Source organism: Ovis aries, chromosome 24 (assembly GCF_016772045.2).
Source record: "Ovis aries strain OAR_USU_Benz2616 breed Rambouillet chromosome 24, ARS-UI_Ramb_v3.0, whole genome shotgun sequence".
In the NCBI taxonomy this organism is placed as follows: domain Eukaryota; kingdom Metazoa; phylum Chordata; class Mammalia; order Artiodactyla; family Bovidae; genus Ovis; species Ovis aries.
In genome coordinates, this window is record NC_056077.1 from 26761403 (window position 1) to 26781889 (window position 20487).

The 20487-nt window shown below is 55.0% G+C and overlaps 3 protein-coding genes across 10 annotated transcripts; 1 reads left to right on the plus strand and 2 right to left on the minus strand.

The window, feature by feature from the left end:
• Positions 1 to 109: 109 nt before the first annotated feature.
• C24H16orf92 (chromosome 24 C16orf92 homolog) lies at positions 110 to 4339 on the minus strand. The gene is made up of 3 exons (XM_042240683.1): positions 4285 to 4339; positions 320 to 478; positions 110 to 201 (listed from the first exon to the last, which is right to left on the minus strand). The coding sequence occupies exons 1-3, from the start codon at positions 4337 to 4339 to the stop codon at positions 110 to 112; spliced, it is 306 nt and encodes a 101-aa protein (XP_042096617.1).
• A 2962-nt stretch (positions 4340 to 7301) lies between these two features.
• On the plus strand, positions 7302 to 12819 carry DOC2A (double C2 domain alpha). 4 transcript variants are annotated; one of them, XM_027962061.3, is made up of 10 exons: positions 7302 to 8413; positions 8772 to 8851; positions 9147 to 9221; positions 9337 to 9446; positions 10945 to 11071; positions 11153 to 11212; positions 11285 to 11448; positions 11592 to 11673; positions 11760 to 11856; positions 11947 to 12819. In XM_027962061.3, exons 1-10 carry the CDS (start codon positions 8149 to 8151, stop codon positions 12090 to 12092), a joined length of 1206 nt encoding a protein of 401 aa, XP_027817862.1. In that variant the 5' UTR covers positions 7302 to 8148; the 3' UTR covers positions 12093 to 12819. The 4 variants fall into 4 exon arrangements, with proteins under 4 accessions (XP_027817862.1, XP_042095997.1, XP_060262220.1 ...); XM_060406238.1 differs by having other exon boundaries at positions 8146 to 8413; positions 10945 to 11065; XM_042240063.2 differs by having other exon boundaries at positions 11760 to 12819.
• Positions 12477 to 20299, minus strand: INO80E (INO80 complex subunit E). Of its 5 annotated transcripts, XM_015104157.4 has the most exons (8): positions 20123 to 20299; positions 19896 to 19966; positions 19664 to 19716; positions 17155 to 17233; positions 16949 to 17060; positions 16454 to 16570; positions 13662 to 13754; positions 13007 to 13096 (listed from the first exon to the last, which is right to left on the minus strand). In XM_015104157.4, the coding sequence occupies exons 1-7, from the start codon at positions 20201 to 20203 to the stop codon at positions 13683 to 13685; spliced, it is 585 nt and encodes a 194-aa protein (XP_014959643.1). In that variant the 5' UTR covers positions 20204 to 20299; the 3' UTR covers positions 13007 to 13096; positions 13662 to 13682. The 5 variants fall into 5 exon arrangements, with proteins under 5 accessions (XP_004020934.1, XP_004020935.1, XP_014959643.1 ...); XM_004020885.5 differs by lacking the exon at positions 13662 to 13754 and having other exon boundaries at positions 12477 to 13096; XM_042240070.1 differs by lacking the exon at positions 13007 to 13096 and having other exon boundaries at positions 13103 to 13754.
• Positions 20300 to 20487: the final 188 nt, after the last annotated feature.

Below are 20487 nucleotides of genomic sequence, written 5' to 3' on the forward strand. Positions count from 1 at the left end.
TGTGGAGATCAGAGGTTGGAGGTCACACTGCCTCCCTGGGCTTTGGGTCCCTCAGCCTCTTCCCTGCAAGGCTCCGGTGGGCGGGGGGTGAGGGGGTGAGGAACAGGCCTTACATGTGAGTGCAGAACTGGAAAAGCAGGAAGAAGAAGGCCACCAGCAGAGCACCCACCAGGATGTGATGGAAGAGCCTGGAGTCAGAATCTGCTCAACAGTGACGGGCAGACAGGGGACCCTGGGCTTGACTCCAACTAAAGGGCCAAGGGCAGACATCCTCCAGGCCCTGGCTAGGAGGACAGTCCCTTCTCAAGCTGGGTCATACCTGAGTTAGCAAAGATGACTGGTTTCTCTCCAATGAACTGGGCCACGGCCAGGAGCCTGGCTTGGTCTGAGTCTGGGTAATCAAAGAAGTCAGGTCTGTCTAGGAAGAGCGGAGATGCTGCTCCCCGGCCCGAGGCCTTGGCACTCTCCAGACTGGGTGCTGGGGACACAGAGCGAAGTCTATGAAAGAGCCAAGCAGAGCCCTGAACCCCACCCGAGTCTGAGACAGACCCAGGGCCCTGCCAGGCCACACAGCCTTCGTGTAGCTATGGAGGGCCTTGATTTTGTTCCCAGAACTTCTTAGGGGTTGGCTGAGCCCTCCAGGAGAAGGCCTACGCTGGGCCGGGAGGATGGGAGAGAAGTGTGGAGAACAAAGAGAAGAGCCCAGTTGTGGCCTCCCAGCCTCTGGGGGCGGGGGCGGGGGGGGGGGGGGGGGGGGCGGGATTGGTCGCGGCATTGACCCCAATCCCCAGCCTTCCTCCTCCCCACTCTTCCCAGCTTCTCACCTGATTCTAGGGGCCCCAGCCTGAGCAGCCACATCCACACCCACACCCACTGCCCTGGCCACATCACCCCTCCACTCCTGTGATGAGGTGAGAGTTCTGTGATGTCACAGCCCAGAGCCATTCTGATTACACACTCTAGGGTGAGGGGAGAGAGGAAGTGCTAGGATCCAGGACCCTCCCCCACAAGCCCTGGATTCAGAGGGGAGAGGTTGGGGCTCATAGAGCCTTTGGGTTGATGCTGTTGATAGAACAGTAAGAGTGGAAGCCCCAGGATTTACAAATGAGGAGCTTGGTGGGACAATTTGCTGAAAGCCAGAACTGAGGAAAGCAGCATTTGTATAGCAGGCACAGTGGATTGGTTGGGGGGATGGAGGACAAGGCTAAGCATCTGCAGTTACCCCCTTGGATCGACCGCAGATAGCATTTATTGAGCACTTGCCACGATGCCAAGTACTTTTCATGGACTGACTCATTTAACCATTATAACATCCTCTAAGGTAGGTACTATGTCCTCATCTTACAGAGGAGGGAGCCAAGACAGAGGTGAGGTAGGCAACACACACTTCCAAAGGGCACCTATATTTTTCCCTGGGCCCCCTCTTTGCCTTGTGTCCTCAAATGCAGGGGCCCAGGGATCTCCCCCATGACCCAAACTCCATCTCTTGGTGCTCCGCTGAGGACAGCGCTGGGGTGAGCCACCTAGAGAAACAACAAGCATCTCCACTAGGTGGCAGCAGTGTCTGCCTGTTTCTCTCTCCGTACCTAAGGAAGACACGGCTCCCTCATCCCATCAAGTGGCCTCGGGAACGGCAGGAATGGGGGTGGTCAGAGGAAGTCCCCTGACCCATCTCGGGGCAGGTGTCTGGTCATGCCTAGAGGCTTCACAGACTCCCCATCTCTGGGTAGGCTCCCCCATGGTCCATTCTGTTTTCCCTTTCTGGTTTCTTCTTTTCCCTTATTTGTCGCTTTCCAACAGTCACTTTCACTCTTGTGGGCTTCCCTCAGAGGACAATAGTTAGCTCCCCTTCGATTGGCAAGTAGGCCTGTCTGTCAAACATCTGTCCCGCCCCACCCGAGCCCAAGGAGACTTCAGGGTCTTCCTGGTTTTGCTACACAATTGCCTGTTCAACATTCTCTGACAAGTTCTGTGACATGCCCCACGTCAGACACGTGTCTGTGGTGCGTGAGGTCCTCTGTCCTGTGGAAGGAGGCTCCTTCCTCCACTGGGTCCCCACTGTCATCTTTCCGACCCTCAGGGACTACCCACCTATTCTCCTCACAGCAACCCTGGGAGGTACTTGTCAGGGTCAGCTTCTACTTCCTAAACAAGGAAAAGGCCCAGAGAGAAAAAAGAGGGGAAAGGAGGAGACAGACTAACATCTATGGGGCCTTCTGGGGGACTGGCTCTGTGTGTGTGCTCAGTCATGTCCCACTCTTTGTGACTGCATGGACTGCAGCCTACCAGGCTTCTCTGTCCATGCGATTTTCCAGGCAAAAGTACTGGGATTTGTGGCCATTTCCTTCTCAAGGCATCTTCCTGACCCAAGGATTGCACCCTACATGTATCTCTTATCAGAAAAAGGAAGTGATTTGCCCAGTGTCACGTGAGGGACAGCAGGGACTCAGCCTGATTCCTAGCTCTGGCCCAGGGCTCCCTCTGCAGGCCTGTAGGCAGTTGCCCTCCAGGGCTTAGCTGGGAGAAGGGGTCCTGGGAAAAGGGGTCCAGACTCTATTTAGTCTTTGGAGTGGATTTGACAGTTTCATGAGTTGCCTCAAAGGAACACAGCTGCCCTCTTTGCCAGAAAAGGCCCTTTGGACACAAGCAGTGAATTATCCATTCATTTATTCATCCAACCATTAAATAAATGTATCGAGCTCCTGTTATGTGCTGGACTCCATTTATGGCTTAGATAGAAATCACCAGGGCATGGTCTATGCCCTGGGGGACCACAGAGGAAAGAGAACTCAGGGATGCACATTGTTTGAGTGTAAACACACTAACCCTAAGAGGCTGTCTACACTTGCTGTCATTGCTCACTCAGCTTTAACGTATCTTTCAAACTCTTCACAACTGGCTTCGTCCCCACCACTCCACTGAAGTCACTTTCCGTGGGGTGCACCAAGGACCCCATAACTTGCCAAATCTAACCCTTACTTCTCTGTTGGTTCTGACTCTCAGCAGAGTGCGCATACTCCTGCCTCTAGGCACTCACCGATTTTCTTGACTCCTCCCCCTCTAAGCTGCTCAGGCTTGGACCTTCTCTTTTCTATCTATACCCTCTCTCTCTAGGTGATCTCATCCAGTCGCATGGCTTTAAATACTATCTATATGCTGGTGACTCACAGATGTATATTTCCAGCCCGGCCCTCCCCTCTGAGCTCCAGACTCCCCTACCCAACTTCCTGCTTCATGGCTCTGTCCAAAAACATCTCAAACTCAGTAGATCCCAAGTACAGCTCTCAATTCTCCTATCCCAAACCTTCTTCCCATTGCAGCAAACAAGCTCGCTGTTGCTCTAGATGTTTTGCTCAACATAAAAACTTAGGAATTGCCTCAAACCCCTCCCTGTTTCTCTCCTGATAAACCCATAATCAAGGCCTGTTGCTTCAGGACTTCCCTGGTGGTCTGGTGGCTAAGACTCTGCGTTGCCAGTGCAGGCAGCCTGGGTCTGATCCCTGGTCAGGGAACTACATCTTGTGTGCTAGAACTAAGAGTTCCCATGCAGCAACTAAAAAAAAAAAAAAAAATCAAGCATGCCTCAGCTAAGACCCAGCACAGCCAAATAAGTAAGTAAAATATATATATTTTAAAAAGAACTGTTGGCTCAATTTCCAATCTAAATCTCAAGTTCATCTACTTCCCTCTTCTCATTCAAGCCAACCCCATGTCTCATCCGGCTTATTGCAACGTTTTGTGGACTGCGTGATCTCTATTTGCCAACCCCATGTCTCATCTGGCTTATTGCAACGTTTTGTGGACTGCGTGATCTCTATTTGCTCTTCTCCTATTGAGAACAAACCAGAACATACAGATCCACTACTTAAAACCCTCCAGTGGCTTCCCTTGAACGGTTACCTTGATCTGTGAGTCTCTTGTCTACCTACCCACTTCAGTTCTTTCCCAGCTTCCCTTCCTTAGCATACCCCAGCCTTTGATACACCTCTGCCTCCCACTCTCTTGCCCCCTACTTGACCCAGAAATTCTTCCTCATCTCCTAAGTCTCAGCTGAGACAACACTTCCCCTGGGAAGTGAACTTGAATTTTCTGAATACCCCCCATCACCACGTCAGTCTCACTGCACTGGAGTTGTCTGTGCATTTGTCTATTTCCCCTACAAGCCTGTGAAGCTAGAGATCATTGATCTTGGTCATAGCTGTAGCACCACAATATAGAGTAGGTATTCAATAAATATTTATTGGCTTAATGGATGATGAAAAGCCTTTCCACCTCTAGACATACCAGGGCTCAGCACTGTCTGCATGCCCCCTGCAACCAGCCAGAACTCCAGCCTCATCCTCACCTTCCTGCAACAAGGCTTTCTGGATGCCCCATGATGGGTCTGCACTAAGCCCCATGAGAAGAAAGCAGCGGAGGAAGCAGGTGTGGGCTTCTCGCCCAGCTTGCCCCTCCTCTCACTGCAGACCTAGGTCTGCCTTTCCTCAAACTCACCAGCTCTGATCATGGATAGCATCTCCCTTAGTCCTGCCTCCTTTCTTATCCTGGAGAAACTCAAAGGAAGCCTTATGGCTGCTTTTATTTTAAAAAGACATTATTTCAGGGTTTCCCTGGTGGCTCAGTAGTAATTTTTCTGCCAATGCAGGAGACACAGGTTTGATCCCCAATCTGGGAAGATCCCATATGCCGTGGAGCCACTATGCCCGTGCACCACGACTACTGAGCCTGTGCTCTAGAGCCCAGGAACCACAACTACTGAGCCCACACCTCAACTACTAAAACCCAGGCGCCCTAGAGCCTGTGTTCCACAGCAAGAGAAGCCACCGCAAGGAGAAGCCTGAGCACCACAACTAGAGAGTAGCCGCTGCTCTTTGAAACTAGAGAAAAGTCCAGGCAGCTGTGAAGACCCAGCACAACCAAAATAAATAAATTAAATTATTTTTGAAAAGATGCTATTTTAGTGTATTCTTTTGAGTAGGTAACATATGCACATGGTACAAAATAAACATTTCCTATTCCTGCCCTCACCTGTCTCATGACAGCCTCCTCAGAGGTCACCATAGCTACCATTTTCCTGTGCAGCCTTCCATAAATGTATGCACAAATAAACAAACATATATAAGTTCTCTCTCTTTTTTCACTCAATGGCAGTATTCCATTCATGCTCCTCTGTAGCTTACTTTTTTCAGTTACCATGAGATTGTGAAGATGATTCTGTATAAGTACATAAAAAGCCTCCTTGTTGTGGCTGCATGCTACTTCATTGTGTGAAACTGTGACAGAACTGATTGAATCAGACGGACATTTAAGTTGCTTCCAATCTTTTGCCATGGCAGATATGGTGCAGTTAATAATCTTGAACTTCTATTATTTTGCTCATGGGCCAAATCCTAAAAGCGGAATTTCTGGATCAAAGAGTCAAACAGTGGTTACAGAGATGGTACCCATTTATCCACAGCCTCATCAACATTATGTGTTAACATTTGCTTTGATGTTTACCATGTGATTAGTGACAAGTGGTGTCTCAGTGTAGTTTGGTTTAACATTTCCTTACTTAAAAAAAAAAAAATGGGGTAGGGACTTCCCTGGAAGTCCAGTGGTAAGGCTCCATGGTCCCACTGCAGAGGGCACGAGTTTGGTTGGGCAACTAAGGTCCTGCATGCCACACAGTGCAGCAAAAAAAAAAAAAAAAAAAGGGAGGGTGGTAAAAATCCATATATGAATAGTTATGCTGGGTTGGCCAAAAAGTTCATTCAAGTTTTTCCTTAAAATGTTACAGAAAAAAGATGAACTTTATGGCCAATTCAAAATCTTAGCCATTTTCAAGCACCAGATTCAGCAATACTAAATATATTCACATTGCTACACAATCTAAAATCACAATAGTTAATGTTGACAACCTAGTGCCAGGCCCAGCTTGGGACAGCCTCTGTTTCTCAGTGGTGGTGGAGACAGAAATGTAAACAGGCATGACATGCCAGCATCACCACAGCTGAGGCTGTAAGAGCTCAGGAAGCTGGGGGCTGAGCTGGGGGTGTGGGGGATGTGTCTTAGGAAGAGGGGGTCCAAGATGCCCTCTGAAAAAAGGAAAGATCTTCCAGGCTGAGGAACTTGGGTGAACAAAGTTCTGCCTGACTGAGAGACCCAGGTATGTTCTAGGAACTGCAAGTAATGTTCCTGAAAGCCAGCAAGATGAGTAAGGGGGATGAGATGGGAGAAGTCACAGTCTTAGGCTGAAGAGCCTTGAAGGTCACTGTGGGGACTTTGTCATTGGGGGCTGGCAAGTTTGGGAAAGAAGAGAGCCAAGATCAAAGACTGGAGTTAGACTGACAGGTGGGTGCTGGGCTCAGGCGAGAGGAGAGGAGAAGGAAGGCCTCCAGGGCTCTGGGGCATTTAGAACGAAGCCCTGTGCTCCGTTGCACCTGAGGGTCCGACTGCAAGTGGGAAGGTGAGAGGAAGTGGATTCCCAAAGGAGACGCCAGCCCTAAGAAGCGGACATGGATCCTCGGGAGCTGGGTTGGGTCCAAGGAAAGAAGCCTGACCAGTCAAAGGATGGAAGCGTGAGGAGCCACAGCCTCGGGCCTCAAACTCTGAGGTTTCTCAGCCGGGGGCCGGGACGCGAGATCGCAAACCAGTGACCGCAGGCAGATCAGATCCCCTTCCCCAGCCCGCTCCTGGGTCATTGCGGTTCTCTAAGCCCCGCCCCACAGGCCCCGCCCCTACGGATATTGATAGGGGAGGCTAGACACCCTCCCCCCTCCTCCGCAGGGGAGGGGCGTGAGGACTGGAGAGGTGCGGTGGTGGGGGGGTGGGTAGGATGATCCGGCGTCGCCATGGCAACTAGGCCGGTGGTCTGCCCTGGAGACCCAGGACAGAAGCCAGCAGTGAGCGGCGGAGCGAGGCTCCGCGGGCTGGGCGCGGGGGCTCGAGTCTCCAGGGAGGAGTTGGGGAACACCGGGCTATTCTCGCTGAGGGTTCCTGGTGGCGCAGGTTGTCCGTGTGTTTGCAAGCGTGTGTCTGCTAAGTTCTCCGGGATAATTGTGCCAGCGCGTGTCTGGGTTTATGCACGACTGTGAGCGTGCGCACGTGGGCACAGACGTGTGCGCGGGAGTGTCCGTGCAAGATGCGTGTGCCAGCCTGCCCGTGAATGTGTGTGCACCCGGGTGCGTTCCTTAAGTGTGCCGGGGCGGGCGCCGGCGGGAGAGTCCCGCCCCCTCCCCAGCCTCCGGCCGCCCCTCCCCGCCGCCCGCCGCCCGCGCCGGCTGCCTCCTAGCCTCCACCTCGCTCACCCCCTCCTCCCCGCACTTTCTCCGGCTCTCCCTCCCGCTCGGCTCAGGCTGCCGGACTCGGCGCTCTTCTCGCCGGCCGCCCTGGGAATCGCCGGCCGCCACCGCCCAGCCCGCACCCGCTGGCCCCCCAGTGCTTGGGCACCTGTTGGAGGCGCACAGATAGGTGCTGGGGGCTGGTTTCCCGGGGACGAGAGGGTGAGGGTGAGCGTGTGTGTGTCAGCCTGTGTGTGCCTCCGAGGGGTGTTCGGCTCTCCGGAGGCTGCAATTCCTGGCTCCGCTGGAGATCCGATCTCAGGAGGAAGCATCTGAGGTGGGGGTCCCCACCTTGGGCCGCAGGGGGTGGAGGACCAGCCAGCAGGCAGACCCTGAGGTTGAATGAAGGGACTGTGGGAAGTGGGAACCTAAGGGGCGGGTGACACCCAGACCAGACCAGCGCCTGGTGCAGAAGGATGGCCAGAGCCTCAGAGAGGGAGAGGAGGGGCCCTACGAGGGCCGCTTGAGGGGTCGGCAGGGCCCAGAGCAGACAGAAGCCCAGAATGAGGGGCAGGAGCTGGGACGAGAAAGGGGACAGTCTAGAGGTAGGTGGGCAAGGCTGTGCTGGAGCCAGGACCTCTCTTCAGGGAGTGGCTGCCAGACTGGCCCCGGGGCGAGCACAGCTCACGGTCTGGAGGGCCCAGGCCTCCTGCCTGTCCCTGGGCTGGCACAGGCTGCCTTCTCCCTCAGTGCCCAGGAAGGGAGGCCAGTGAGGGCCCTCAGACCCCGGTGGTTGCCGCCTGGCCCTCAGCCAGCAGACGGGAGGTTTGAGGACTCATCCAGCCCAGGGCTGACGCTCTCTCCCTCCCCAAGCTAGGGGTGCTTCATGAGGGGCCGCAGGGGCGACCGCATGGCCATCAACATCCAGGAGCACATGGCCATCAACGTGTGCCCCGGGCCCATCCGGCCCATCCGCCAGATCTCCGACTACTTCCCCCGCCGGGGACCTGGCCTCGAAGTGGGTGGCGGGGGCTTCGGAGAGGCCCCTGCTCATCTGGCCCCCCTGGCCCTGGCCCCCCCGGCGGCCCTCCTTGGGGCCACCACGCCTGAGGAGGGAGCCGAGGTGGACAGCTACGACTCGGATGATACCAGTGAGTCTGGGGGCTTGAAGGGTCCAGGGCACTCCTGGGGGCCTCCAGGCTGGTGGGAAGGGCCTGGGCTCTGCTGGGGGTGGGGAGGCGGCGGGCACTGCTGCCACAGCTGCAGTCGGAGTGGAGATTACAGCTTCAGCGAGGCTCAATATTCAATATTTCTGCTGAGACACTCAACCACCCACACAGCCCCAGTTGCAGCCCAGCCAGGGACCCAGACGTGCACAGGCTCGCGGGCTGACAGCCGCAGATACGTACACACCTTCACAGCTGGCACACAGCGGGGCCGCCCGCCCGCCTCACACACACCTTGTCTTTGTGCGCTCACTCAGGTGAGCTCTTCCTTCTCTTCCTCCAGCTGCCCTGGGCTCCCTGGAGTTTGACCTTCTCTACGACCAGGCTTCCTGCACTCTGCACTGTAGTATCCTCAGGGCTAAGGTGGGTGCTCCCTGCCTCCCCCTGCTGGCCTTCTATCCTGAGAGGGGTGGGTTTCCATTCTCCCTTCTCTCCACTGGACTCTTTGCACCCCATGGACTCTAAAGTCTATGGAATTCTCCAGGTCAGAATACTGGAGTAGCCTTTCCCTTCTCCACTCCCTCCCCTTCCCCAGGCCTAGTTTCTTCTCCTTCTCTCCAGCCCCTAAGTGTCCACACTGTAGACAGACAGACAGGGAGAGGTTAGGTGGGTTGGCAGGCCTGGAGCTCACAGCTGTCTTCCCTCTGGTCCTCCCCAGGGCCTCAAGCCCATGGATTTCAATGGCCTGGCCGACCCCTATGTCAAGCTGCACCTGCTGCCTGGAGCCTGCAAGGTACTGGCTGGTCTCTCCCCTCCCCTAGTCCCCCCAGCTTGTGGATTCCCAACCTTCTGCAGCCTCTGTGGGTCTGGAGGACACATAATGTGAATCCTTCATCCCCTCACCTAAGGCCAATAAACTAAAAACTAAGACTCAGAGGAACACGCTGAATCCTGTGTGGAACGAGGACCTGACGTATAGCGGGATCACGGTTGATGACATCACGCACAAGGTGCTCAGGTGAGGAGTCCATCCTCCCCCGTCCCAAGCATTCCAGCTCAGCACCTCCTTGGGGACAGCTGTCATTGGAACCTTTGGTTGGTTGACCCACCTCCCCTTAAGCCCTCAGATATTCCAGAACCATCACTGGCTCCCCACCCTCTTCAGGAGCAGGCCAAAATGTTCCCCTGACTTTCCTGCCACCCCCTCTCCCCCAAATAGCTCCTACTGCTCCTCCAAGGACTGCCCTCTTATAAGGGTTCTTCACTCCTGACCTTTGTCTGCTGTGCCTCTTCCTGACTCCTCTCTCTGCCGGCCTGAACCCCACTCGTCATCCGAGGCTCTGCCTCCTCTTGTAGTCTTTCCCTGGACACTGGGATGCCTTCTCAGAGTCCCTGACTCAAGTCAGACCTACGCAGCCCGTTGTTGCCCATGTCTCCCTGACATCTCTAAGGAATGAGGTCTCAAGGGACAGGAATGGGAATGAGGTTCAGGGAGGTTAAGTGACTTGCTCAAGGTCATGCCGTAGCTATGTGGCAGAGCTGGGAACTGAACATCCCTACAGGACAGAGCTGCTCAAAAGCATCACAGCTGAAGACAGGGCGGGGGTGCGGAGGGGGATGGATGGAAGTAAAAGCAGTATTTTCTTAAGTTATTTGGTTCTGTCAGGTCTCAGGTGACCTTAGTTGCAGCATGTGGAATCCAGTTCCCTGACCAGGGATGGAACCCAGGCCCCCTGCATTGGGAGCATGGAGTCTTAGCCACCGGACTACCAGAGAAGCCCCAAAGCAGTATCTTTTAATTCCTGGGCTCATGAGTATCTCCTAGGCTGGCTCCTGCTCCACAGAGTAAAGGACAAGGGCTCTGGCGGGGGAGGGGTGGGCTCCTGGTCAACTGCGCGAGACTCCTTCAGGCCTTTCTGGCTCTGACGTCCTGGTCTCGTGACCCATATTCACCAGTGTACACCCTGTGCGCGTTCAGTTGGTCTCCAGGCCCTGAATGGAGGCAGTTACGTGTGTGTAGAGGGGAGGGGGCAATGTTCCCAAGATTTGTGAGGGATTTCTCAGCAAGCTGAGCAGGTCCTGATGGGCAGGGACAGGCTGAGCAGCTGGAAAGGGAAGGGCTGAGGTACAGGCAAATCAAAGCATCCTCCTCAAGCTCCAGGCCTGGTGCTGGAGACAGCTGTTTTACAAGTGAGGGGTTTGGTGACTCAGACAATAAAGGATCTGCCTGTAATGCAGGAGACCCGGGTTCAACCCTTGGGTTGGCAAGATCCCCCAGAGGAAATGGCAACCCACTCCAGTATCCTTGCCTGGGAAATCCCATGGACAGAGAAGCCTGGAGGGCTACAGTCCATGGGGTCGCGAAGAGTAGGACACAACTGAGCAACTAACAACAGAGTATTGAGGCAGAGCTGGGACCAGTCTTGGGTGCTCAGAATTCAGTTGGGGACCTTTCTCCCACCTTGGAGTGGGGCTCAGGTACTCCAGGGGGCCTTGACCCTGCAGTTCCCCACCAGGATCTCTGTCTGTGATGAAGACAAGCTGAGCCACAACGAGTTCATCGGGGAGATCCGAGTACCCCTCCGCCGCCTCAAGCCTTCACAGAAGAAGCATTTTAACATCTGCCTGGAGCGCCAGGTTCCGGTCTGTGTGGGGCGGTGGGGTACTACAGCAAGGGGGCTCAGGGGAGACCAGGTTTCCAGAACTTTCTCTCCGCCCCCTCAGCTGGCCTCACCCTCTTCCATGTCTGCGGCGCTGAGGGGCATCTCCTGTTACCTGAAGGAGGTGAGCCACCCGTGGGGACTGCTTCTGGTGGGAGGTGGTGGGGGTGCCGCTGACCCCCGTGTCTGCCCGCAGCTGGAGCAGGTGGAGCAGGGGCCGGGGCTGCTGGAAGAGCGTGGGCGCATCCTGCTGAGCCTCAGCTACAGCTCTCGGCGCCACGGGCTGCTGGTGGGCATCGTGCGCTGCGCCCACCTGGCTGCCATGGACGTCAATGGCTACTCCGACCCCTATGTCAAGACGTGAGCTCCTGCCCTGTTCTGAGTCCTGTCCTCCCCTCCCCAGGGAACTGCCCCCAGCCCCATCTTCCTCTGGGGTCTGGCCTGTCCCTGACCTACCTGCCCCCCATCCCCCAACTCCCATTCCCCTCTCCGCTCCTTGGCAGGTACCTGAGGCCGGATGTGGATAAGAAATCCAAGCATAAAACATGCGTGAAGAAGAAGACTCTCAACCCAGAATTTAATGAGGTGAATGGGACCGAGACCGGAAATTGAGGTGGGGGGCTGGGGCTGGGGGCAGTGCCTCATGGAAGGTGTGACCTGCCCTGTCCCAGGAGTTCTTCTACGATATGGAGCTCTCCACTCTGGCCACCAAGACTCTGGAAGTCACAGTCTGGGACTATGACATCGGCAAATCCAACGACTTCATCGGTGAGGGAGGAGCCTGCCGGGTGGTGCCCGATGGAGGGCAGCCTGGCAGCCAGCCAGGCCCTGATCTTGCCTGCCTCTGCTGCTCCCCAGGTGGCGTGTCCCTGGGGCCAGGCGCCCGGGGAGAGGCCCGGAAGCACTGGAGCGACTGTCTGCAGCAGCCGGACACAGCCCTGGAGCGCTGGCACACTTTGACCAGCCAGCTGCCCCCCGCGGCTGGGGCTCTGCCCTCAGCCTGAGCGGCTCCATTGGGGCCAGGTCTAGTACCCAACCTTCGCACGAGTGTGTTGCACGTTTACACAGGGTGGATGCCTCACCCTGCACTACCTGTCTTATTTCGTGAGAGTCTCCGTGACTGTGGGTCTGTCTTCTTGTGAGGGACTGTGGAGATCTATATTCACATATGCAAACTTCCTTCTGCCTGACTCGCTACAACCTGCAAATATGCAAGCCACCCATCCTAAGCACACCTGCGGGGGGGTCCAACAGCGCCCCGGGCCCCGGCTGCTGCTGCTTCTCTCTCCTGCCTCTCCAGGCTGCCCGTTCCCCTCCCCTATAGGAGGAGGTCGGATTAGGCGGGGTTTGGAGGAGAACGTTTCCAAAAAAAGAAAAGGACAAAAAACAAAGAGCCACTTCTTTAATACACAATCTTCATTTAAAAAACAACACACATACATATACACACACACACACACACACACACACAATACCTAGCCCTGTACAGCTGCCCTTTTAAGCGGGGGGCCACCGCAGGGTCTCTGCCTCTCTGAGAGGTGACAGATGGCCCTGGCCACTCCTTTAAATAACTGTCCTCTGGATCGGGCTGGGATGTGAGGGCAGGACCCCTGCCCTCCCTGGAGAGGGCCCACCTTCTGGGGGACGTTCGTGCATGTTTACGCCTTTTCTGATTGTGTCCGTGGCCGCAGCATGGCAACTGGGCGTCAATAAACTTCTCTGAGGAAGCTGGGGGCTCGTGTGTGCTGGCTCCGAGGGGGCTAGGCAGGGGTTTGGGCAGAGGGGCTCACTCCGGGATGTCGATCACCAGGTCATCGTCCCCATCCAGGGCGTCGTCCCCGCTGCCCGCGTCGCTGAACATCTGCCGAGGGACGGCGCTCAGGATCGTGGGGGGGGGCATCTTGGGTGGGGGTAGGGGGGCCAAGGCTGCCCCCACCCCAGCCCCAGAGCCCCGGCCTGGGAAGGTCAGCGCCCCTCCCACAGGGCAGTCGGGGGGTCCCACCGCCATCTGCAGCAGGGGGAGAAACACAGGGAGGGCTTATCAGGGAGGCACTGGGAGCTCCAGGGGGCTGGCACTGCCTCTTAAGACAGTTCTAAGGGCCAGGGAAGAGGGCAAAAGTCCATTCAAGGGGCAATGGACAAACCAGGCCAACCAAGGCTGGAGTCAGGGAACCTGCCCCACCTCAGCCCCTTCAGAGCCTCAAATCAGCAAGTGCCTGGGGGTGAGGGGTGGTGATGGAGGTGGTGATGAGGGTGGTGGTGGAGGGGGTCTCACAGGAAACCAGGAAGGAAAGCCTGGGCCTGGCCCTGGCCAGTAAGGCACTGTGGCTGCCCCTGTAGTAGCAGTCAGAGCCAGACAAGAGCCTGCCTGCCCGCCTCTGGGCACCTGAGTTATTGCTGGCCTCCACTGCCTCCTCTCCCTCCTCCTCTTGAGGGGCTCTCTGGTGCGGTGCAGGGTGTCCAAGGTCTTCACCCCCCCGCCACATGAGGCTTCTACCTCTTATGTCTGGGACGGGCCCCTCTTTGGGATCCCCGCAGCCACTGGCCTGGGCCAGGCCCTCCTCTCAGCTCACCTGGGCTATGGGACCAGCCTCCTAACTGGAATCCCTGCCTTCAGCCTCTCCCAGCTCCAGCTCCTCCTCCGCACTGCAGCCAGAGTGAGCTCTCTAAAACACAGACCTGAGCGTGTCACTCCTCCACTTGAGGGCCATGGCGGACAGGCAGCGCCTGAGAACAGGCTGGTCCCTCCACCTGGAGTGTCCTTTTCTATGGGTCAGAAGTCCAGCTTTGTGCTGAGGCTGGGAAGTAGCCTCTGTCCAGTTCAACCCTCCAGCTGCCCCCCTGCCCCAGGACCTTCTGAATCCTCCCCAGAGCTCTGGGGACCTCATGCTCTGCCCGTGGGCACAAACTGAACACCTACTATGTGACAGGTGACTTCCACTAATGACCTCTGACCATTCCGACCACCCTGGAAGGGAGGAGAGGTCATTGGCCACAGGAGATGGAGGCTTGGAGTGGAGGTCTGAAGGCACGGGCCTCCCAGGTTCCCACCGGGCAGTGTCCAGTCTGGCCCCAGGGTGGGGGCGGGGCAGTGGTCTTCATGGTGGCCCTTCTGATTGCTTTAACTCATTCGGGCCCCAGGGGCCTACTCTCTGCTTCTCAAGGCATCTCCCCCCTACTCACTGCTGTTCCTGGGGTGGCATGGAGGGCCAGAGAGGGTTTGTACCTCAGGGGACAGGAGTCTGCCAGGACCGATGACAGGCAGGAGGCCAGCTCTGCACAGTGCCCTCGCACACAGTACCAGGCACCCATGTGCACACACGGGACCGAGAAAGCCAGCAGCATGGCTGGCCCCTCCTCTAGCCACAGCCTCTCGAGTCCCTACCTAAGTCCCCTCTGCTTGGATTCACTCCATGGCCTCCTCAGCGTGGCCCACAGCAGCAAATGTTTATCAGTGGCCTGCCAGGCACTGGGCTAAGTGTCTTCTCTCTGTTGACTCATTTTATCCTCACAGGGGCCCCACTGGACAGAGAAGCAAGCAGAGGTTCCCAGAGTCAAACAATCTACCCAAGTCACACAGCGCATGTGTGGATGAGGCCCAGGCTCCTGACTGACCTGCTTCAGTCTTCACAGCATTCCCTCTCCTCCTCAGACCTGCCCCTCCTGTCTCCTCACACCACCCACCCAGAAACTTCAGTGACCCTTCACTCTCCTTGCAGAATATCCGGCTGTCTATGACCCACCCCTCCATCTTCTTTCCGATGTTCTTCCCTCTCACCACTCATGCTTCAGCCCAAACAACACTTTCACCAGGCCCCTGCCGCCTTTTCACCATTGCCTCAGCCTGAATACCCAAATCTCACTCACCCTGGACTCAGATGTTACCTGTTCTTTGAGGCCTTCCCTGATACACTCTCTCCCCCATGCACAGTGATCCATCTGGGCCCCTCTGCCCTGCATGTCTAGAATGTAACTTCCTGACACACGTCTGCTTCAGGACCCAGAACCTCAGAGCCTCAACCTGCCAAGTCTACACCACGCCTCCACCCTCTGCTCCAGGTTTCGGTGGCTTGAGCCCTCTCCACCAGCACGCCCCACATGCCAGAAGCAAAAACCCTGCTGAGGAGAGTGAAACAGAAGCTGGGCAGTCACTCATTTTCCAGGCTCAAAGGCCAAGGTCATACAGAAGTGAGTGGCAGGGCTGGGGTTCAAACTCCAGAACCCACACTCCTGACTACCACAGGCATGGCTCTCATTTCACTTCCGGCTCCAGAGCCTCGAGTCTACAGTCTACCCAATGGAGAGTCATCAGACCAGTCCCTATATCACTTTGGCTCAGAGCTGGAAGGGCCCTGTGCCTTCCGTGTCCTCATTTCTCCTGGCACTCAGGGTGCCAGCCTCTTCTCTCCATCTACCTCCCTGCCCATGACTTCCAAATATGTGCCCCATGTGGCCCAGGCTCACACTACCCAGTTGTCCTGTCCACATTTCCAGACAGCATCTCAACATGTCCAAAGTCAAACTCACCTTCCCTCCCAAACCTGCTCCTCCCACAGTCCTCCCTGACTCAGAAGGGCCACTCCACTTCTTCAGCTGCTCAGGCCAAACCGCCTGGAGTCACGTCCTTGCCCCTCAGATACTGCTCTGACTGGCACTCTGGTCACTCTTTCTCACTTTCCTCTGACCACACTGGCTTCCTTCCTAAATGAAACACTTCCCAGACAGCCAAAGGGCTGCTGCTCATTCCCTTTTAAATTTCTGACCACCCAACTGTAAGATGGATTCTTCAGCTGAATCCAGTTTTCTACACTGTGACCTAAGTATCTTGCTTATTTTCCACCTATCCCTTCAAGAACGTGGGCTCTGAGAAGGTAGGGATTTTTGTTGTGTTCACTACTGTATCTGCAGCACCTAGGATAGTGCTTGGTACACAGGAGGCCCTCCACAGTTCTTGCTGATTACATGTGGTCTGATCACTCCCTTCATACACACACATTCTGACACCTAGAGGGTCAAGGTCACGTGGTTTTTAAGTGGTGCAGCCTTGACTTCATTCTAGATTCCACAACTCCATCCCTCCTCGGTGGCTCCCTGGGATAACAGAACACCTGTGAAAAGGAGCTTGGCCCCAGCAGTCTTTACTCTGCATCCCCCGAGGCTGGGCTTGACTGGACTGGTGTTGCAGGAGCCAGGACTTTTGGGACCCAACCCTCAGCACCCAGCCCTGGGCTGGGCCCTTGGGAGCAGTCCCACATAAGTCCTTCATAGTTCTAGGCCAGGCCCCCAGCCTAGAGCCATCTTGAGCCTCCCTCAGATGGCTGTCCTGCCGTTCTGGCCCCTCCCTAATGTCCCCCAAACAGGGTACCTTGAGTTTCCGGGGCAGGCGGGGCCGTTTCTCCCGCTTGGGCCTCAGGGGGCTGGGCTCGGGCAGCTGCAGGGCCAGGTAGTCAGAAGGGAATGGGGGGTAGGTGGGGGAAGCCAGCTGCAGGCAGGAGTGAGGGGATGGAGATGGGAAATGGAGTGGATGGGGTGGGGGTGGAGGGAAGAAATGCAAACAGGAGGAAGAATGGAAAAACAAGAGATGGTGATGAGTGTGGCTCCTGAGAACAGACGGGAGGGGACAGCAGCAGGACTATGTCCTGGAGTCTGCTCTCCTCAGTCACGCCTGTCCCCCATTCCTACACCACAGAGGAGCGGGCAGCCCCGACTCACACCCCTCCGAGGGACGCCTGCTGGCCACCCCCAGACTGATGTCCTTGGTGCTGGGCTGGCTTCACCCTGAGGACCAGCCCCTCTGCCCAAATGATGCCCACCTTTTCCCAGGCATCGGACCATTTCCCACCCTTGACCCCCAACTCACCGAGCTCAGGTATGGGGAGGGGGCCCTCGAGGCCTGAAGGGGAAACCCTGTTGAAGGAGGCAGGGAGAGGCTGGAAGGGGAGGGAGCGCCCCCCAGCGGAGGGCTTCTCTTCCTGGAGAAAGGACAGGGGAGGGGGTCAGAGGCAGAGAGGTGGCCTGTACCCTCCCCACCTCCCACCTCCTCGAGAGAATGACGACTTGTCTCACCTCTTAGGGGCAGGTGTGTCTGACAACTTGGGTGTCCCCTCTGTCTCGCTGTTGTCTGAAGATGCAGTGGCATCAGAGTCTGTTGAGGGGAAGGGCTGGTCAGTAGGGAGGTTGGAGGGTTCCCTATCTACCCCAGAGGGGTGTAATCTCAACTCTACAGAAGGGCTCTGGTGAACCTGAAGGGCACACAGGTGCAATTGTGGAGGGGCCCACAGCTTCCCCAGCTTCTTAAAATGCCCTTTACACCCTAATTCCTGGCTGGGCACCTCCATGCTAAAACATGTGTCAAGCATTTCCCATGTGCCAGGTTCTGGACAGGTGCTTGACATCTGCTACCTCTCATTGTCTTCAGAAGTATTCCAGGAGGAAGAAGGGAGCGGCACCTCTGCTTTCCAGATGCAGTCCCTGAGGCTTGGAAATGAAGGTGTGGGTCTGGAGCTTGTACCCAGGCCTCCAGCTCCTAATCATTTTATGCTCTTAGTTGCCTCTGAGCTGTCTAGCACTTACCTCTACTCCACTCCCCACACCCAGGCTCCTGGGAACGTGCACCTTAAATCTTACCTTCACCTACTGCTCCCCATTCCGACTGGCACCAGGCCAGGCCGCTACTATGTCAAGGCCGCCTGCTCAGGACTCTCACCACTCCTGCCAGTCTGTCCTCCCCAACCCCAGCGTGACCCCAAATGTAAAACTGATCACATCCTTACTGAGCTCTGCCAGCATCTGAAATGCTTCTTATGGCTTCAACCTACCTTTCTGGTCTCCCAACCACACTGTATTCACATCACACCAACTTGTTTTCTCAAAGCCAAAAGTCATTCCCCAGGTTGGGTCTCTATCAAGAAGGCCCATGGTTCACTTAACAAGTAACTACTTACAGGTGAAATATACTGTTCCCACTTGCTCTGTTCAGATATCCTTTAAGCAGCAGATTAAATGCTACCTCTCTGAGAAGTCTCCCAGAATCCCTCACGCCCAGCTGATGGCTGATTCTTCCATAACTCTCTATTCTCAACAGTCAGGCTTCTCCTTGCTGTACCAGGCAGTGTCATGTGAGGGTGCCTCCCTCACCACACTGTGGGCTTCTCTGAGGTATAAAGGTGGCTTACATCTCTGGCTCTTGCTTCTCAGATATATCCCACTCTGACCACGAACATGCTGGGTTCCCTCATGCTACCTATCCTGAAGTCTCCCTCGACAGGATGTTAACTCAAAGACCTCCAGGAAGGAACAGGAAGGCAATGAGAAACTAGAATAAAAGCTAAATGTTTTGCCATGAGGTACATGGGCTGGCCTGAGTCTACGTCTCTGACCTCATCTACTGTTCTCCTAAATTATGTAAATGAATGAGTGCTGCATGTTTTAGCAAGATGTTATTTACAAAAACAAGTAACCTGGCTGTTTGCTGATCCCTGCTCTAGACACCATGGAAAGGTGACCGCATGTGACTTGGCTAATGACAAAAACAGGGCCACAAAGGCCAACCTTAGGGCTTTTTCAAACTGCGGGTATCATACCTAATACTGGATCACAAACAACATTTTTGAGGGAAAAAAAAAAAAATCAGTCTAAAAAGTATCAGAACTGCATATGGTAATCTTACTGTTGTTTTATTCTGTCTTTTAAGTAAGGAAGTATGTGAGGGTCCGTCATGATGTAAAACATATTACTAACTGCCAACAGTGCTCAAAAAGTTTAAGAACACAGCTTTTTAAGACTTCAGCTCTTCAAACCATCTGGTACAGTCTTACCTCAGAGAATTTGCATTTGTGACTCTCTCTGCTAGGAAATCTCTCACTCATCTTCACAAGATAGGTTTCTTCCTATCTAGGTCCCAGGGCAAACATGACTTCCTGAAAAGACCCTCTCTTGAAATGTTTCCTGCCATCTGCTTTTGTATGCTCTATAAACTAAGCATGGCTTTTACATTTTTAACTTGTTGGTTAGGGAAAAAGACAAATCCAAAGAAAGATATCTCATGATGTGAAAATTTTACGAAATTCAAATTTCAGTGCTTATAAATAAAGTTTTATTGAAACATAGCCATGTTCACTTATTTATACAACATCTACAGCTGTTTCGGAACTACCACCGCAAAGCTGAGTAGGTGCAATAAAAATGGTATGTTCTGCAAAGCCTAAATACTTATTACTTGGCCCTTCACAGAAAAAGCTTATCAACCCCCACTCTATTCCAATGACCACCGCTTAATCCTGATTTTATTTCCTCCCAATCTAAAATTCTAATTTATTTCTCTGCTTATTTATTCCTGGCAACTACAATACAAACTCCAAGAGGTTTCATCTATCTTGGTTATCACTGCATCCCATGCGCAAAGCTCAGTGTCTGAAACACAGTAGATACTCAGTAATACTTCAGCGAAAGAAGAGCAAAGGAGGAGGGCCAGCAACTAGGCTGCCCTGGCCTCCAAGGCCTAAAGGGAGGGCCCAGGAAACTTGCTCGAGTGCCAGGAGCATGTCCTCCACCAATTTTTCATGACCTTGCTCACCAGAAGAGTCTTCATCCACGTTCTCGTACTGCAGAAGTCGGTCTAGGAGGAAACTGAGGGAAGAGACCAGGAGAACAAGAGTGGTTATTCCCATCTCTGCAGTGTCCTCTGGGCCCTCGCCTCATCTAGCCGGCCTCATGCATTTGTGGCCCATTCCAGGATGGGGTCCGAATGCAGAGCAACAGGAGCCACATCACCCTCTGGCTTCCCTCCTTCCCTCAACGTGTCTCACCTCTTGTCCCGGGACACCTTCAGCAATTTCCTCTGCGCCTTCCTCAGTTCCTCCTGGAAGCACTCGTGTTCCTGTACCACGGGCAAGATGCTCGCTGAGCCAACGGCCGTCGTAAATTGGGGCTGGAAGCCGACCACAACTCACCCTGCTCCCTTTACACACAGGTAAACTGACGACCTACCGGCGCCAGGCCTCATTCCCCACCACCTTCCCATCCCCGCACTCACGTAGATGAGGAATTTGAGTTTTCGCTTCAGATTCCGGTATTTCTTCTTGTAGTCCACTTCACCGTCCGCCGGTCCGTTCATGACCCGCTCCGGGAGAAGCGCCTCAGCTGTAGTCCTAAGTCCCGCTACGCCGAGCCGGTTCAGCCCGGCCTCTCCCGCCTCAACTTCCGGGGCCTCGGCAGGGCTGGCTCCGCTGGCACTACAACTCCCGGCGTGCCCCGCGCTCAGGGATCTTAACCACACGACCTGCTCTCCGTAGCAATACCGGGAAAGGAACGTTGCTTCCAGGGGATACGCGAAAAATGGCGCCGAAGAGAAGCGTGATGTCACAAAGATGGAGGACGCTGGAGGGCGCCCTTAACTGA

What these genes read in the sequence shown, in the direction of transcription:
- C24H16orf92 (XM_042240683.1), bottom strand. Translation starts at nt 4,339, where the DNA reads ATGAGGCTGGAGTTCTGGCTGGTTGCAGGGGGCATGCAGACAGTGCTG. An exon ending in GCAGACAGTGCTGAGCCCTG is followed by an intron (nt 479 to 4,284) that starts GTATGTCTAGAG and finishes CTGTGTCCCCAG; the next exon opens with CACCCAGTCTGGAGAGTGCC. An exon ending in AGTCATCTTTGCTAACTCAG is followed by an intron (nt 202 to 319) that starts GTATGACCCAGC and finishes ACTGTTGAGCAG; the next exon opens with ATTCTGACTCCAGGCTCTTC.
- DOC2A (XM_042240063.2), top strand. Translation starts at nt 8,149, where the DNA reads ATGAGGGGCCGCAGGGGCGACCGCATGGCCATCAACATCCAGGAGCAC. An exon ending in TGCTGCCTGGAGCCTGCAAG is followed by an intron (nt 9,222 to 9,336) that starts GTACTGGCTGGT and finishes CCCTCACCTAAG; the next exon opens with GCCAATAAACTAAAAACTAA. An exon ending in TCCGACCCCTATGTCAAGAC is followed by an intron (nt 11,449 to 11,591) that starts GTGAGCTCCTGC and finishes GCTCCTTGGCAG; the next exon opens with GTACCTGAGGCCGGATGTGG.
- INO80E (XM_012104365.5), bottom strand. Translation starts at nt 20,203, where the DNA reads ATGAACGGACCGGCGGACGGTGAAGTGGACTACAAGAAGAAATACCGG. An exon ending in AACTCAAATTCCTCATCTAC is followed by an intron (nt 19,967 to 20,122) that starts GTGAGTGCGGGG and finishes CCCGTGGTACAG; the next exon opens with GAACACGAGTGCTTCCAGGA. An exon ending in AAGGTGTCCCGGGACAAGAG is followed by an intron (nt 19,717 to 19,895) that starts GTGAGACACGTT and finishes CTCTTCCCTCAG; the next exon opens with TTTCCTCCTAGACCGACTTC.